At 35.1% G+C, this 18,228-nt stretch overlaps 1 protein-coding gene across 4 annotated transcripts in view; it reads left to right on the forward strand.

Moving 5' to 3' along the window:
- COL4A6 (collagen type IV alpha 6 chain) overlaps nucleotides 1-18,228 on the forward strand; it is a 131,283-nt gene that overhangs the window by 39,569 nt on the left and 73,486 nt on the right. For all 4 annotated transcript variants that reach the window (XM_072431646.1, XM_072431648.1, XM_072431649.1 and 1 more), the window contains one exon: nucleotides 17,452-17,535. In XM_072431646.1, coding sequence (XP_072287747.1) covers nucleotides 17,452-17,535 — 84 coding nt within the window. The remainder of the gene's footprint in view (nucleotides 1-17,451; nucleotides 17,536-18,228) is intronic.

Raw genomic sequence — 18,228 nt, forward strand, 5'->3', positions numbered from 1 at the left:
AATAATAATAATAATAGCTGTATTCAAGGTAATATACTTTAGGCATATTAGTTAGCAGCAAGTATAAAGTAAGATATAGACTTTATAAGCCCAGAAATTGTATAGATGAATGTACACAGTAAAAAGAATAGCATCATTTAAGCCTAATTATCTAACTGGCTAATTAGAAGTGAATTTAACTGTGAACCTACTCCTGGCCAAACCTACACGCCCAGACTGTTTCCATGGTTTACTGTCTATGTAGCAAAAATACATATTCGAGTGATACACTAATCAAATGTATTTGACTAACCTTCCAAATTAAGTTCAGGTGGTTCAGCTGCACTCATTGTAAACAGGAGCAAAAAAAGTGGTATATAGCCATACAGACTTCATTAGCAAACTTTGGCAGTAGAATGAGCTGTTGGTGATTTTAAACAGCCCTGTAATATAGCATGCCAGCTTTGTGCATGTCCTTCTTCAAATTAATCTGTCAAGTGGAAACATCTAGGAAAAACAACAGGTTATCAATGAGCCACCAAGTGCTCCAACTTTGTGTTGGTTTTCATGACTGAACCTAGATTTACTTTGCACCAACCAAGATTGATTATATTGGGAACAAATACATGTCGTCAACCTCCTAAAAATAATATAAGATGATATAACCCACCCAATTTGGTTAATGTGCCCAAGCCCTTAATGTCCGAGTAGGGACAACTTATGAGAAAATGTAAGGACAGAACAGTAGGCTACTTGCGGCACAGAAAAACTTTTAGGTATTGGTTGAAATTAAAATTTAAAAATCCCTTTTTTTTAAATATACAAGAATTATAAAAACCATAAAAATTGGGAGTAACAGAGGTAAATACACTGTATCCTTTAACAAAGTTTTTACAAACGTGTATCAAGAATCAAAAGGACAGAGAAGTTGGGTTGAGACTACCTCTGTTACTCCCATTTTTTATGGTTTTTATAATTCTTGTATATTTAATAAGTGTGATTTTTTTTTAATTTTATTTTTATACAATCCCTAAATTTTTTTCTGTACCGCAGGTAGCCTACTGTTCTGCCCTTACATTTTTGGACCAACCACGCTTTGATTGGAAAGCATACTACCATTGGACTTGAGAGTCATTTAAAAAATTGTCCTCCTCCAACCTTGAAGGGAGGTCTCTTTTCTGTTTCAGTATGACAGTCTGACAAAAAGGTCCTTAAAGATATTATTTGGTCTGAAGGAGTAATTTTTGTTAACATAAGAAACTGAGCATGAATTTGTACACTTCATTTGAACTCTTCATTTACTTTTTGGGCAACCATTTTAAATAAACCTATTTTCAGGACACCAGGGTCCCAGGTTTAAATCTTTGCCAGGAGACCATCTGCATGGAGTGTTTGCATAGGTTTAATACAGCTTGATTGGCATCCCCCTGAATTAGACTATGTTTTTTTAGTACATTTTCTGGAGAAAGAAAGTTAAATGCAAAGTATTACAAAATAGTCCAATCACACAATAATTTTGGAATTAAGAAAAAACAGAAAGAAAAAAAAAGCAACACCTGTGCAATATATAGAACAAAACCTAGTCAAAAGTTGCAATTGTAGTCTTAGTGGTTATATAAAAGTTTACCAAACTGAGAAGCTGCAGGTAAAGTGGCTCATGACTGCTCAGAGAACTATAGGCTTTAAAGCTGATTTATTTTCCCTGTAACATGTAGCCCTAAACTTTGTTATTGACATTTACTTTGTTAGGAACATTAGATTGTGAGTTCTTCTAGGAAACAGTTATTAATATGACTATATACTTTGTAAAGTTTTGTGGAAAATGTCAGAAGTACACAAATGCATAAATAAATTAAATGTTCCAAGCCATTATTGGGCTGAATATATAAAAAAAAATCACATTTGATTGTTTGTAACTGTATTGATCTAATATGTAAAAATACATCATTAAGATTTGAAACAAATTTGTGAGCCGCAAACCTCTTTTCTTTTCTTTAACATTTTATTTAATTTATGCAATTTGAAGAGGTTGTTCAACCCATATCTATATTATAAGTAATGAGAGAACTACCCATTACTTATTTTTCTATTTAAAAAATGTAAATGTAAAAAGGCAGACTACTTTGAAATTTAAATCTTTGCTATAAATGATAGGTTTAATCAACTTTTACGCCTGGTCCACAAACACTATGGTGACCTGGTTGCCAGTCAGTGAGCTTTAGCCAAAACTGACAGCTGATGCCTGATAAAAAATAGTTTTTTAGACATTCTGCTAGCAAGGGAGGAATTCCTTACTGACTTTTAGTTTAGGCATGTAAATATATAACAATGCCATGTATTCCTAAAAACCTTATCTTATTACATGCAGCAACAAGTACATGCCCCTGGAGGTGTTGGAGGTGCAATTTAGTAATTAGTAAAAGGGGAATAAAGCAATAAGCTTTAACTAGAGCAATTTGATCAGGATTTTCTAACATGTAGGGGGTTATAAAACCCTCTCAGGACCCAGGGGTCAGCTTAGACCCCAGGGTGAACAAATGAGTTTTATAGAGAAAGATCTGATATTTAGATATACAGCTCATCCTTGCAATGTCCAAAAAGCTAAGGGCTGGTGCCAAACTCCCACTTATATTTTTTTTTCTAAATATTCTTTGTTTTTAGCTTATCGTTTTGTTTTAGTAAATTGGAAACACTCTTTTCTCTTCCCAGGGCTATTTCCCAGAGATGGTGTTGGCTTTTATTTTGTAACCAAAAGTGCACTTTGAAGGAACTTTGACATTGAGATACTAAGACTCAGAACTGTGTTTCAAGTCTGTCATGGGGAAGTAACTTGTTTCAGTTAAATTATAATTATACTTACAGCTACAACATGTATTATCACAGATTCAAGCATGCATTCGATGAATTAGAAGTTCTTACAGATATGTGGATAATTTTGTATTTTAAAACACGATAACAAAGTCACTACATTCTATTTTACTCTGCTTTCCAGATTTGTGTGCTTTAGTTGATGTGTTTGTTTTTGGCCAAGGTGCTCACTGCATCATACGCTTCAACAATAACTTTTGGTTATATATTTGAGGATCAAATATGTATGGATTAATTTGCTTTTTAAACTAGTCTTAAAAAAAAAACATATTGCCATTTATTGGATTGTGAAATCTTCTGTAACTTCATAATGATAGGTCAGGTAAATTAATGGGGTTTGGTTAAAATTAGGTAAAATTATAATAACAATAACTATTTTAACAAAAAACTTTATTTTCTTTATCAGTGACACGTCATGGTCAAACCAAACAAAAAAGTATAACCCAAACTTCTCTTAGCTTAAAGACCAAAACTTACACCAAAACCAAAACTTACACAGTTTTTTTTGTGTAAGTTAAGATTTGTACTAGCTTTTTTGCTTGGAGATACCCTAAAATGCCCTTTTCTTTAGGAATGAATGTGTTTAACTAGTTCTGTTGGATTACATTTAGGACTAGGCAATGAAATCTTTGTGCATATTTGACTACATTTAAATACACTGAGCAACTCATAGAGCAGGAAGGTGCAGGTAGGTCTATGGAAACATAGGTTGGTATTACAATGCCAATTGTAGAACAGGGAAGCATATACAGTGTACAATATTGGTGAAAGTGGACTTAGTTCAACAGGGTATCCTATGGCTGAATGATTAAAATGCCAGAAGAACAGAAGAAGCACCAATAAGGTTGAAGGTAGGGAATCAGAAAAGAGGAGTGGGGAGCAATCATTACTAAAAAAGGGCAAACTCAGAGGAAAGTATGTTTTAGAGTTGCATAATGCTGCCATTTAGTCCTTCAGGGCAACCTATGCCTGAATAATGGAAACACTAGTAACAAAAAAATACCAAAGATGATTGTAGGTTGGGAAGCAGCAAGGGAGAGTTTGGAATGTATGTTTGCCATAATGTGTTAGAATGTGCTATTTTTATTATAATGCAAGTCATATCAGTGGAATTCCCCTCTCTTTTCTACTTCATGAACATGCTGAGCTAATCCTTTTGCAAGCTGGATCTTTTTGCCCAAATCACCACCTGATCAAACAAATGCTCTTTTGGATAAATGGGTACAAATCCCCACATGGGTGAATAATGAATAATGAAATGTCATCCTATTTTGTTTTACACTTTATAACAAAAATACACACAGCTAATCAAAATATTTTATCTGCTTTATGTTTTGTTTGCCATAAATTGATAAATGATGATAATATACAATACACCTACACATATAGCAAAAAAATCTATGGTTTCATTTCATTTATTAATCATTATTATATACATATTGTTCAGTAAATTGCACCCAGTGGCTCATAGTGAGAAATTAGTTAGTCAGGAACACTATTTTTATGTTTGCTATTTCTATTATTTAGGAAAGTTTGCTTTCCAGAATTCTGAAATAGAACAATATTGATGTTACATACAATTAGTCTCCATACAGTCAGTAGATACATGTTAGTGCGGATCCAGGACAGATCCATGGAATGCCATTCACATTGAATTAGTATTGTTTAGATCTGTGGTATCAGCCATCATTGTTAGTGGCAGGGTGATGACAGATATGAAAGTGTGTGTATATTGTATGTATGGGGAGTACATGAGACAGAGAAATAGCAAAATCTCAGTCACTTGCTTATGAATGTAACCCTATCTTGCCTGCTTAGTGTAATTTAGCGTCTCTTGGCAAAGAATGGACAACCATTTCTTTTAGCACAAACTTCTTTTGTTACTGTGCCAAAAGAGGCGTATTTACTGTTTAACTCCACAAAGAGGTCATATAGGTCTCTACAGTATATGCCTTAAAAATGTGTACAGATTAATAGGTTCTTAAAGTTTAATTTCAAGTACTGTTAGGTTTGTGAATTTCAGAACAATGTTCAAAATGCAACTTGTAATATTAGCCAGTGAAATGTTAGGTTTCACTGATCTGACTGCAGTAAACTGATATCTAAATTACTACTGTTCAAGTTCCTGAACATTTGCTCTATCCTAAATAAAGCTGGAAAAACACATACACAAAAGGCTGCTAAATACTTCCCTATGGCTGGAATGGCCTGATCTATAAAAGATTTGGTCATACATGGAGATATCTAAATCTGATAAGTATGGGAGGTTTAGACATGTGCTAACACCCCATGTTGTATAGAAGACAATGCAATGATGGTTTGAAAGACCATGCAAAAAGTTATGGCTTTTGGATAATCACATCTCTAATACATGTACATTGGTAGCATAGTGTTAGAAGAACACTAAAACAACTGATAGAATATAAACAGAAATGCAACCATGCAAATGCAAACACATTCTTTCATAGTTAGATCTAGGCAATAAGGCAGCATATATTTAGAGTATACTCAATGCTGTCTCCACACATTTTATTGAAGTAGTGGACTTGGTGTGCTAATTCTACAAGGTTGTTCTTCACATATTTCTTGTTTAAAATGTAGTTAAACAAAGATAAATCATTAAAGGAAGATTCACATAGGTTGATGTGATGGTTTTACTGTCATTATACCAAACATGCTTTATATCATAAAACCAACACATCTGTCTATCAGTGTTCCCTGTACCAAACATGTTTTGGCATTCCATATTCAAAATATCTTTTCCACTGGTACACTAATTTAGTTTTACGCATCAACGCTAATAACCACTTGAAATTGTTGGCAGCTTGTGTAATGACTGGGGTTACTTGAATAAACATAAATAAGTAAATCTGTTAGGATGCTTACAGCATTGAGTCATTATAAAATTGCTTATCCGCAGAGATGATAGCAATTAATGTGGAATAATTGCTCCCCAAAGTTAAGACAGGACCATCTGTGGTTCACTGTTTCTAGAAAGTGATGTGACATTTTCCTTTTCCATGTAAGCATGAAAATGACACCATTTTCCCAAGGCTATGTCATATGTAGCATTCTGCTGTTTATATGGACTAACAGCACAAAAGTTGAATCTACATATAGCAGCAGGCAAAGAAAGTTCACAGTAGCTGTGCTTCATTAGTGCTCTGTTTTGTACAGCAATTCTAATAAGCTTCTTTCACTAACTGGATTGTAATTTAGGTTTATAGATCAGTTTCTTTATACTAACTAGACATATATTCAAGTCTTAACTGCCACAACACACAGCATACACTTTAGTTGGAACTGGTAACGTTGGGCTTGATGATGAATGATAATGACTACAGCAGAAAATTTCAGGCGACCCACACTACTCTACATAAAAAGGAGGCTCGCTGGCAAAAAAATAAATAATTTTTCATAAAACAAATATAAACCTACATCAATAAGCCTACGTGTTTGTGTAAAGAAATAACCACCTAAACATATCCTTATACCAAATCACTTGTTTAGTAAGTCATATAGAAATGATCTTTAATTTTCTCCAGCAAGATCACAGTGGTGGCTGGCATTGTGAAATGCTGTTTTACATCTCAGTAACAGATCATGAGTAATAATGAGAGATTATCACTGTTATGTGCTGTTTTGTGATTTTAGTGCACACAAGCACAATAAAATTACCAAAATAAGTCAGATGAATAGATATCAAAGGTGGCACTTGTGTGCTTAAATAAAAAAGTAGATCTAAATCTTAGACCTGAGATCAATATATATACCAGAGGGATATGTGCCTGTATTGAAGTACTGCATCAATTTTTTATTTAATTATTATTATTATTATTACTATTATTATTATTATTATTATTATTAATAATAAACAGGATTTATTTATTGACAACATAATATGCAGTGCTGTACATTAAATAGGGGTTGCAAGTGACCAACAGATACAGACAGTGAGTGACACAGGAGGAGAGGACCCTGCTCAGAAGAGCTTACAATGTAAGAGGTGTGGGGAAGTAAAATTTCTCAGCATATTACTTTAATAAATCTTTTGGTAAAGTGAGGAATGTTCTATGGTTAGATACACATGTAGCAAAACTCAGATCAGTTGCAGGTTTTGTTTATTAACTATAAGGCTGTTTATTCTGTGGCTGCACAGATCACTCTGCTCAGTATTGTTCTGTATTTGCCACACACACCATTCCAAGACTGAAATATAATATAGCTGGCCAGTTGCTTATATGCAGTGCACATTCATAAATAGCCCAGTGGCACCACATTGCTAATAAAATGTTTGTGAGTGTAGCTGTGTTGGTGCTAGCAACCTTGCTTAATGTTGATAACGCGGTCATTTTAAAATTAGGAGGGTTTTTTTTTTTTTACCAGTTTGCACAGTTGAAGAGAATTATTATTATTAGTATTATTATTATTAATATTGTTATTAGTATGATTATTAATATTAATAATAACAATACACAGTTTTTTTATAGCAATGTTTTAAAAGGATATGCTGTATTTAAAAACTAACTCCAGACCTACCTTTAGTCTTTCTCAGTTGTACAGGCTGCTCTGCTATACTGAAATGCTTACACAGATTTTACCGTACGCTTCTCACAAAGCTGCAGCAATTCAAAAAGATCCCACCATATTTCCTTGCTGATAGCCTGGATATTTCAAACATTAAGGCTTAGTGACATATGTGGTGTTATCTAGGACAGTGTGCAAGGTGCTGTGATTTTTAAGGAAGCTGTGTATAATAGCCTGCTAGCCCTTCCTATAAACCATGTTCTGCCTGCATTGTAATGCATGTTAACACAAAAATGGTGTCTAAAATAAAGGTAATCAATTTTATTAGCGATCTACAATCTCTACATACTATTATGAATGCTGCAGCCAGACTCATCCATCCATCCCACCGCTCCTCTTCTGCTGCATCTCTTTGTAGTTCTCTACACTGGCTTCCATTTCACCTGAGAATCAAATTCAAGCTCCTGTGCTTTGCCTTCAAATCCCTCTATAGTTCTTGTCCCACTTACCCTTCTGACCTGATAAAAAAATACTTCCCTAGCCGCTCTCTCTGCTCCCCCAATTACCTACTAATGACTTCCTCACTCATAGGGCCTGATTTATTAAAGTCTCCAAGGCTGGAGAGGCAACAATTTCTAAAGTGAAGGTGAGTGATCCAGCAAACCTGGAATGGGTCTGGCCCAGGATTTAAAACATTTGCTAACAAATATCAAATTACTTTTAGGAAATCCATTCCATGTTTGGTGGATCACCCAGCTTCACTTTAGAAACTGTATCCTCTCCAGCCTTGGAAAGCTTTATTAAATCAGGCCCACAACCTCATCACACGCACGGCTCCAAGATGTCCTCGTCCTATTTGGCTTGCTTCTACTATCTGCTCATTTAAAAGAGCACTCAAAACCCTTTTTTTTAAACTTGCCTTCTCGTCTTCTTCTGTCTCTTAAACCCTCACTACTCACCCGCCATTCCATATCTCCCCACCTATTGTGTGTTACTTCCCCCACCTCATAGATTGTAAGCTCTTCGGGGCAGGGTCCTCTCCTGTGTCACTGTCTATGTCTGCCAGTCATATAAATCCAGTTTATTTATAATATTAATAATATTAATGTTGATGAGGTGTGGGTAATGGTTATTTATATTTATTCTTTAAGACTAACGTGACTTAAACACACATTATTGGGACTGCTTGTAAAAGGTATTTCATGCAGATTTTTTTCTACCCTTCTTGATTTTTTAAGCAATAGGTAGTTCGCCAGTACACAACTTTTGCAACTATTTGAATTCTTGACACAATTGTTGCCTTCCCGTGCTTTTCCTAAATGTATTACTTTAATACTTGCTGTGTATGTAATATGGTTTCCCAAGCAAAACTGTTGACGTTTTAAGTGGACCTAACTCCAAATATACTAGTGAATGAATGCTATGTGATGTGTAAGTGTTAAATGTACAGGTATTTATTACCACAGATTAGAGCATTCCTCAGTACTCCCACTGAAAATACCTTCAACTGGTGTTCTATCATCTTTGTTCAGGCATCATCAACAATCACGTGATAAGAATCACCATCTGCTTCCTGGAATTGGATGGAGACTTGGGGAGCGTACCCACGTTCAATTACTGTTGCTGGAACTGATCTTGCATGATCGTTTCCAGCAACAAACGAGTGACAGTAAATGGACAAGCGCTGCACACACCGTACCATTCTGTTCTATAGATAGTGGGGGGGAGGGGGGTAGAACGATTGAGCAACACCCCGCTGGGCTCCCCTTCCTTCACTTGTATAGTATTGTTGTTCATCATCAGTCGTTAATGGATCTGTCAGCAGGGCAACCCCTGTACGTATGTCAGGTTCTCAGCACAGATGAGTCTGACCAAATGTATCCGCCAAGAATCATCTGAAGTGTGTACATAGTCCTGATGCTCAGGCAGACCTTGCCTGTGTTTCCCAATGTCTTAGATCAGCCTCTCACATTGTGACTTGCTAAAAATGTTACAGTTACCAAGCCTGATCACTGGGGAAGGAGACTAAGGAAATGCTTTCCCTTTACTGCAGCATAATGATAACATCATCTCAGCTAAAACAAAATCATCAAAGCAATTAAAGCCAAAAGACTACAGGCTTTTCATTATTTTTTTTCATGTTTAGCAACATGTCAGGAATACAGATTTTTAAAGTTAGTTAAAGGTTCGCTTTAAGCAAATAACAGGTGGGTAGATGCTGTATGATTATGACAGCATACATATCTAATTTAGCACCCTCATTGGTGGCATCCTTCCAGTTTCTTTTAGAATGCACTGGCACTATCTTTACGGCCACACACAGTAAATGAGACAATGAGAAGAATCTGGTAATTTATTTTGCTTCTTTTTCTATATTCTTATGAAGGATATGCATTTGCTTTTTGTAAAACACCAGAGTCATAGTAATAATTATATAGCTATAATAGTATTTATTGTTTCATACTGGGCCACATGGTCCTATATTGCTGCTACATAGGAATGCTAAAGTACCACCATCACTATATATATTAGTGTTGATCCAGTTGCCAGTGCAGAACAATGGAATAGTCTGTACTTTAATCTCTGATTTTTTTTATTTTTAAATGTAATTTTTTAAAGGAGCTTAGGCTGCTTCCCAGCTTCTCCTAATGTCCAAACACTTAAACCTTCTAGTTTACACAACATAAATAGTAAAATGCTTATGCCCTCCTCGGTAACTGGCAGCGCTTGGTTTATTTTTGGGCCTCCTAACCAGCTGCTATGAGTTAGTACAATTGAACTTTGACATCTGAAGACAAGCCAGTTCTCATAGTTGTTATTTTTTTAAATCATAATCCAAAGATACAAGGTTTTGTGGATCAATATTGCTACAACACAGACTGAATTTAATCAGGAGGTAATGGCATTCACTGATAGGCAGGCTCTGGAAGTATTAGTTTAGCAACTTCCCCTGTGATACTTGTTTGCCAGCCAAAAGGTGTCAGTTTCTTCCCTCTCTCAGTATGTGTTCATTCACAAGACCATAGAACTATCCCAGAGCTGGCAATGGGACGTAGCGCTGTAGTGTAAACACAGCGATACTTACATCAGGAATAATACAAAACTGCCAATGTATGTCTAAGTTGACATATAGTGGCAGTGTCATAGTTCCATAATAATAATTAAAGGAAAAAAATACTCAGTTAAAAAAATTAATAAACCATACTGCAAAACGTATGCTGATATGGTATATAGTTTGCAGAAAGAGTTAAAGAGCTACATTCATATACAGAAAACCCATATTTTGGGTTGCTGTATAAACAAGTAATTAACATTCTTTCATCTAATCCTTTGTTTATATTATAGGTTTAAGTGTTGTATTGAAGGTGGTTATAAAATTACATTTACTTCATACAAGTAAACTTTGTAATTTAAAGAGTAAATATTAACAAGGACATATTACTCAGTGATGCCTTTTTATGAGTTAGGAATACTGTTTCTGTACAGTATGTTAGTTATATGTTTTGCCTAAAAGACCACTTTTGTGAAGATTGTTGCAAAAATAATATTAACAATACATAACAGCATTTGGTAGCTGTTTTGGTTATTATGTGTATTAGTAGTCTTCAATTATTTTTTTTTTTATCATGTGGCCTCTAACTGACTATCTACTACCTGGCAGGGGTTCAGACAAGTTATAACACTGCATGGGTGCTTGAGCAGCTGCAGCAACAGTATTTGGAAGTTAAGGTAACAATTGTAAACAGTCCTGGCAGTGTTAGAGCTTATCCCGTTTTCTGTAAACATTATTGGGTGGCTTAGTCATCTGCCAAATGAGCAGAAAATAAAAATGAAGGAAGGTGAATTAGAAAAGGAACTCGTATGCTAAACATAATTTAAATAATAAAAGTTTGGGTGCTATGTGAATATGTACAGTACCCATGATGTTGTCTTTTGGCCCACAAGAATGGAGACCTACCTTTAAATCTTTCTACTCTCACCTTAAGAGATGTGTGAATGTGTAACTCCTTGCCTTTCTTGTCAATGTGGCAATCTCAGAAGACATGATGTCCCACTAGGTATCTCAACTGAATGGATGCACACCATTGCGGCATACTGCAACAGAGTTCAGATAGTAGAGATTTTTTGAGTTCTTCCTCAGTCTCCAGAGCATGGTGGTTATATCACACAAAAGAGGTTTATTTAGTTATAGGAATTAGTTCAGGGTTAGGATAGTGTTGAAGTCGGGAACTATAAAATTTCTTCTTAGCTGTTAGGGTTAGGGTTAGGTTTTTGGGTTGGGAGTAAATGGGATTGTTTTGCATACAAGATATTATTATTATAATTATTACTAATAATAAACAGGATTTTTATTTCGCCATCATTGTAACCCAGGAGGCGAAGACCCTGCCCCAGAGCTTACAATCTAGGAGGTGGGAGGAGCTTTTGTTTGTTTTTCAAAACATCAGAGCTTATAAAAGAAGCAATATAGGTTTTAGAAGCTGCACTTCCAATAATTAAAAGGGACCCTGCCCCTGGTGATTACCCTGTGTTTACCTAACATAAGGATAACTGCTGAGGTGGGTGCTCTTGATATAAGGACTGATATATCCTGTAAATTGACCAGTAACCAAAACCAAGCATTCACATATGTTTCAGATTTTCCTAAACCATAAACAAAGTTACAGACATGATATCTTTTGGATCAGTTATTTCTTCTTTAACTCAGAGTAATAGGTTGTTTGGCATATGCTTTTGTTTTAAAAACAGCACAACACAAACAAAAACCCACACTGAAAATTACCGCTACAGAGGGAATCTCATCTTTTACTGTTAGTACTGAATTGTACATATGTATTCCATTAAACTCCACATAAAATATTTTACACTGAAAGGCAGCCCCCTAAAGGTTAATAGCTGCACCTTGTTCATTCTTTGCCAAGTCCTCTGGAGCAGCATTTTGTAAAACATTATAGACTGAACATGTGATTTGATTAGACCTAATAGGAACCATATCAAGTTTACTATTTCTGTTTTGGCTATTTTAGTACTAAAGTGTAATTTTGTGGAAGCTTGGAAAAACTTGCATCTGGTCTTAAAGCAATCCTGCTTTCAGAAAATATGAGAGCTGCCTTTGCTGACTTGTTTTTGTCTTGAGTCTGTCATCCTTATCCTTGAACAGATTTTATACTAGCCAGAAACAATTCTTTGCCAATCCAATATAGGTACAGCTGTTTGCTAAGCTACTTGCCAAGTAGTAAAAACAAGGATGAAGTTTTTAGACAAGAGGACTATAACCTATAGTTATATTCTGACAACTTTCTTTTTAAAAAAGCAGCTGTGTTTTAATGAAAAAATGAAGTGTCCCACACCATGCTATGCTCAAACGCTTTGTCTGTACTTGCTAAGTATGAACAAAGTGTTTATGCAAGACATGGTGTCTTGCCCAAACAGCTACCACTGGCTGATTTTTTGTGCTTATAATGTCCTTGCCTCCTGTTAAAGTTGTATATGTGCTGTACCCAGCCATTGAAAATATTGGTTGTCTTAGTTGTGCAAACAGCTGTTAATTTTTATGGCTGGGTCTGTGGTCAGTATCGGACTTTTCAAAGCATTCTGGAGAACTAAAGGGATTAAAACACTGGGCCTGATTTATTAAGGCTCTCCAAGGCTGGAGAGAATACACTTTCATAAGTGAAGCTGGGTAATATAGCAAACCTATATTAGATCTGGGCCAGGATTCAAAATATTTGCTGGCAAATACCAAATGATTTATAAGAAATCCATTTCAGGTTTGCTGGATCACATAGCTTCACTAATGAAACTGTATTCTCTCCGGCCTTTGAGATCTTTAATAAACCAGGCCCATTGTCTTCTACTAAGTGGAAAGGTGCCATATAGAAAGGTGTCTACGTTCATGGGCAGAGCAGGGAGGAAGTAGCTTGCTTTTACATACCTTTTCCCTTTTTTGAATTTCAAAACTTACAAACTTACATTTTTAAAAGGAAATCCTCTAATGAAAAGAACATCTCTTATTGATAGATTGAATCTTTGAGATGAACATCACATCAAAATGATTGGAGTGGACAATACTTTTGAGACTTAATAGCTTGTGTCAGCAACTGAACTTGTTGATTGTCAGTGTGCAGAAAGCACTGTGTAGTGTAAGGGGAGCCTTTTGATGACACATTGGCTTCATCATTCAGATCTGCTTGTTTTTGGACTGTCCTGTGAACATCTGTGAAAGTTCATTGTTTGTAGAAGGGAACTTTTTTTTTGTTGGCCTTCGTTTAAACTATAAATATTTACTTCTTCATTTTTCTTTGCTTTTCCCTTACCTTCAAACCCAAGCTTGTCTACCTTAAAAGGAATATATTGTGCATTTTACAGATATGGGGTCTTGTCTTTTATTGTATCCTAATTATCTTGAGTTGTGTTTTACACTTTAGATTATTGTTGGCCAGTTAGCATTTATTGATGATCTTTCCTTGAAAACAAGTTGGACTTCTCATAACGATTTTGATGACACCATCTGTTTTGTTCAGCATTGTTGTAATTCATTGTTTACCAATCACTGGGGATTATTTAGTAATTAAGTGCAAGTGTGGAAAAAACCAAATCAGACATCTACTTTCAAAAATGTTTTTTTTTTCCACACATTTTTTCCAGTGTAGTGTGCTTTCCTTTAAAGAATCTTCTTTTAAACAAGAAGTGTTTACACACATATGCAATGGGTACATCTGCAATGGGTACATCTGCAAATATCATATTATTAGCTACAAATATTGCCAGATTTCATATGTACCTAAAAGTAAAGTAGAAGTAAAAAAATTGTATTTTGAAGACCATTATTTGAAGATCATTATTCATATGATACATACATTTTCTTAAACATGTAAATATGCTACTGCTTCCGTTTTCACCAGTAATACAGAATACTAAATGAGCAAGGATTATTGCCATCTGGCCATCAAGTTTATATGAGTTTGTTGAACATTTCGTTCAAAAACCATGGGCATTAATATCCATCCTACCCCTATCCATTTCTTTGCATCTATAACAGCATTCACAGTTCCTGAAAGACTTCCCACAAGAGTTTGCAGTTTATCTGTGGCAGTTTGCTTACATTTAGCAAAAAAAAAATGTAATATAGTTTTCCTATACATTTATAAAACCTCAAAACACATACAATAAGAGCAAACTTAGATGTTTCTACAAAACTTCACACCCTATTGTAAGAAGAAAGACAAGTTGCCTTAAAGATATAGCAGGCTTTGAATGTGTACTAGGCATTACCACTAATCTTATTATATACATGTGAACAGTTAGTGAACCTACTGGCTGGCAAGTCTGAACTTTCCTATTGAAGTATATTAGATCATTATGTTTCTGCGGTACAGAAATATACCATTCAAGTCATGTCAGAACAGGCCAAGTCAAAATAGAATAGCATTCCTATACATTTATAAATGGATTTCTGGTTTGAACACCAAGACTGATGTACAAATATTTACCAAAAAGAACACTTTTAGCAGAATATTTGCAGTATTCACAGCTTTTCATCTAGTATGTCAGACATTTCATAGTGAAAATATAGGATTCTTTAAAAATGTTAAGGCATGTTTCTCTTTTTTTGTCTGTCTGAAAATGTTTATATATGCTTTGTCATTTTATGAGAATGCTATATATGACAGGTTTGTTTGCTTTACAATATGGAAAAAAAGAATCTCTGTTATATACAATGCCCAATTCTCCCATGACCTTTAACTTACAGAGTTTTAAATTCCTGGTGTCTAAAGGGGTACATTTATCCAAATAGTTAGCTATACACATACCTTGGTACTCTAATGTCAAGAAAAATTCCTTGGTTTCCTGGTGTCCAATATTTGACCAAAAAATTGTTACTTGCATCATCTTATTTATATGGACCAATTACAATGGTCATAAAACACATTGTAGGTACTATTTACCATTTCAATAAAGTTTAGTACAGAGGAGAGAAAAATAATTTGACATTTTCAACTAGTGTCATTAACTTTGTAATCCCATCTAACCCCCACCTTATATGCACTCTATTCCCTTATATGTTCTTGCACTGGGAATCTTACTACTTCTTTCACTGCAGTTAATTACCCAGCCTGAAGAATACTAGTGCTATTAATATTAGTGGATTGTCTGTGTAGTTGAGATAACGAATAAGTATCTATTCCTTTCTATAATAAAATGTCAATTTTTTCCCTTAAGGAAAAAAAATAAAAGAATGTGTGCAATACATCATCCTAAAGCTGGTTAAAAATCTGAGGCGCCTAAAGGCACAGAGCCAGCAAGACATGACAGGACAAAGGAGCTTCCATTCTTGTTCTGTCAAACCATTACAGCCTTTATGTTATAAGCATTTATAGATACATGACCATCCCATCCAATTAAAATTAATTTGGACAGCAAAATTAGATTAGCAACAAACTTTTTGTTGGTTTTTCAAACTACATACTGAAGATAGTTTTGTTACTGACACTATTAAATTATTCCTAGTTCAGTACTGAACTAGGAATAAATGAAATAAATTCTCTTGTACCCAGAGAATGATTATGTAACCAGTAAACCCATCTTGTGCTGGTAGGCTTTATTGTGTGCATAGACTACATCGGTCAAAAAGGCTTTAGCATAACATTATTTATTATTATTATATAATAAAAAACAACATGCAACACACTGTATAATAAAGTTTGTAAATGAAACCTTTCATGTGCACAAATCCCATCTGAAGCAGACCCAAGCATTACTAAGAAGTGTATCCCTCTAAAAATGTGGCCTCCTCCCACATAATATTTAAACGTGTGGGAAATCTCCCTTCATTTTCTTTTATGGTGACCATTTCCTTCTGTCCAAAACTAAATAAAAAAACTTTGATTGTAAATAAATAATACGTATGGCTAGAGGTATTTAAACTGGCTTCATATATTCATACCTGTTTGTGTTCTGTAACTGCTATTAATAAAAGTTAGGTGGGTAAAAGATGGGAAGTTCCATTTGACCTAGTTTTGTTGGAAATCATTTCAGGAATTGCCAAAGTATAAGGGATATTTAAAGCCATGACCTGTGTGTAGTTATTTCCCTATATGTCTTTTATACCTATAAGCATGCCAGGATTCAGAATGGTTAAGTTTATTGTGTCTGCTTTCTGACACTTGCCATGTAAGATTTTGTACTTTTGTAATGATATTGACCCAATGGACCTGATTAAATAAAGCTCCCCAAGACTGGATAGGATACACTTTCATCAGTGGATCCAGGATTGAAAACATTTTCTAACTAATAGCGAATTACTTTTAAGAAATCCATTCCGAGTTTTCTGGATCACCCAGCTTCACCAATGTATCCTCTCTAGAGAGTTTTAATAAATCAGTCCCAATGTGTTATGGTATCTGTTATTCAAGAACCCTGTTTTAAATAAATAAAGAATGTTTTTTTTAAAGAAGTTAGGTGGGTTGTGAATATCTTTATTATACCATGATGAGCCCCATCATTTTAGTAAATTTAGTATTCATATATGAGTTGAACCTTAACGAACTATTTTCTGTTGCATAAGTGACTTGGTCTGTAGACCTGTGGTACCAAATTCCAGTTGTGAAATTGATAAAAATAAAAGATGCCAGGACCTCCCGCTGCTTGTGGGAGTGTTGCTGAATGAATATATAAAACATTTTATAAAGATTACATGAGACACCTGGTAAAATGAGGCAAAAGGCAGCCTTATATGGTGCATTATTCACTCTTTTACTCCAGTTTTATACTCTTCACTCCCAGGCCAGCTGTAGAAAAATTGTACTTGTATCCACTCCTAGTGGACTGTCTACAAATGTCACACGTCTGTATATACATTAAAGAGGAGTAAACATTCAACAAAACACAGCTTGGAAGGCTAAAGTATATATATGTCCTTATGTCATATGTTACTAAACACTTGTCAGGGGTGATTACAGTTCAGGACATCACTGTCAGAATGAAGAGAAACAGTTATTAATGTAGCTGGTAATCTATTTATTCAAGGTTTGTGGGAGCCATAAATGATCTCATATTTATGTTTCCTTTTCACAGGGAGGTAAGAAGAACTATCAGGGGCCATGTGCAGGACGAGATTGCAGCGGGGGCTGCAAATGCTTCCCAGAGAAAGGGGCCCGGGTAAGCCTTTTTTTTTTCTTTCCATGTTGGACGGAAACATTTGCATCTTACTCTTATCTCTTCCCTTGTTTCATAAAGCACATCTGGAGAAACATGAGTACAGTAACATCATGCATCTGTGCAAGATGGAGAGCAGCTGCGGGTCTGCTGACCTAACACAAGGCCTGCAAGACATCGGCTTATGTCAGCCTCTTTGTAGCTGTCATGCTGGTGAACACATGTTTAAGTCCAGCTGTTTTTAATACTAAGAGCAGTTATCTTTACTGTTTGATCAGGTTGTTAGAGGCAGATATAATACTGATTTAGGGACCCTTCCTGTGGACAACTTCATATGAACTGCCGCAGAATCCCTATTGGATTGGGGAGCAGAGATGCACATAGGTACATAAGTACATAAGTGTACTTAAGTGTACATTGTGAGGTAGGCAAATTCTGAAAATCACAATTTTTAATTCTCCTCTGTATGTGTTTTCAGATTTCAGAAGATTTCAGAAAAACATTAGAATAATGTAGTGTGCCAGATTTGTTCTCTGTATGGAAACATCTGGAAATAAATTATTGTTGTCACAATTGTCAGACTAACATAAGAAAATGACCAAGGCTAATCAGACTCAAAACAAGTTTAGTTTGATCATTGTTTAATTCTATCGACTTGTGTTATATAAATATTGACTGTTGACCAAAAAATCAATT

Source organism: Pyxicephalus adspersus, chromosome Z (assembly GCF_032062135.1).
Source record: "Pyxicephalus adspersus chromosome Z, UCB_Pads_2.0, whole genome shotgun sequence".
Classification (NCBI taxonomy): Eukaryota; Metazoa; Chordata; class Amphibia; order Anura; family Pyxicephalidae; genus Pyxicephalus; species Pyxicephalus adspersus.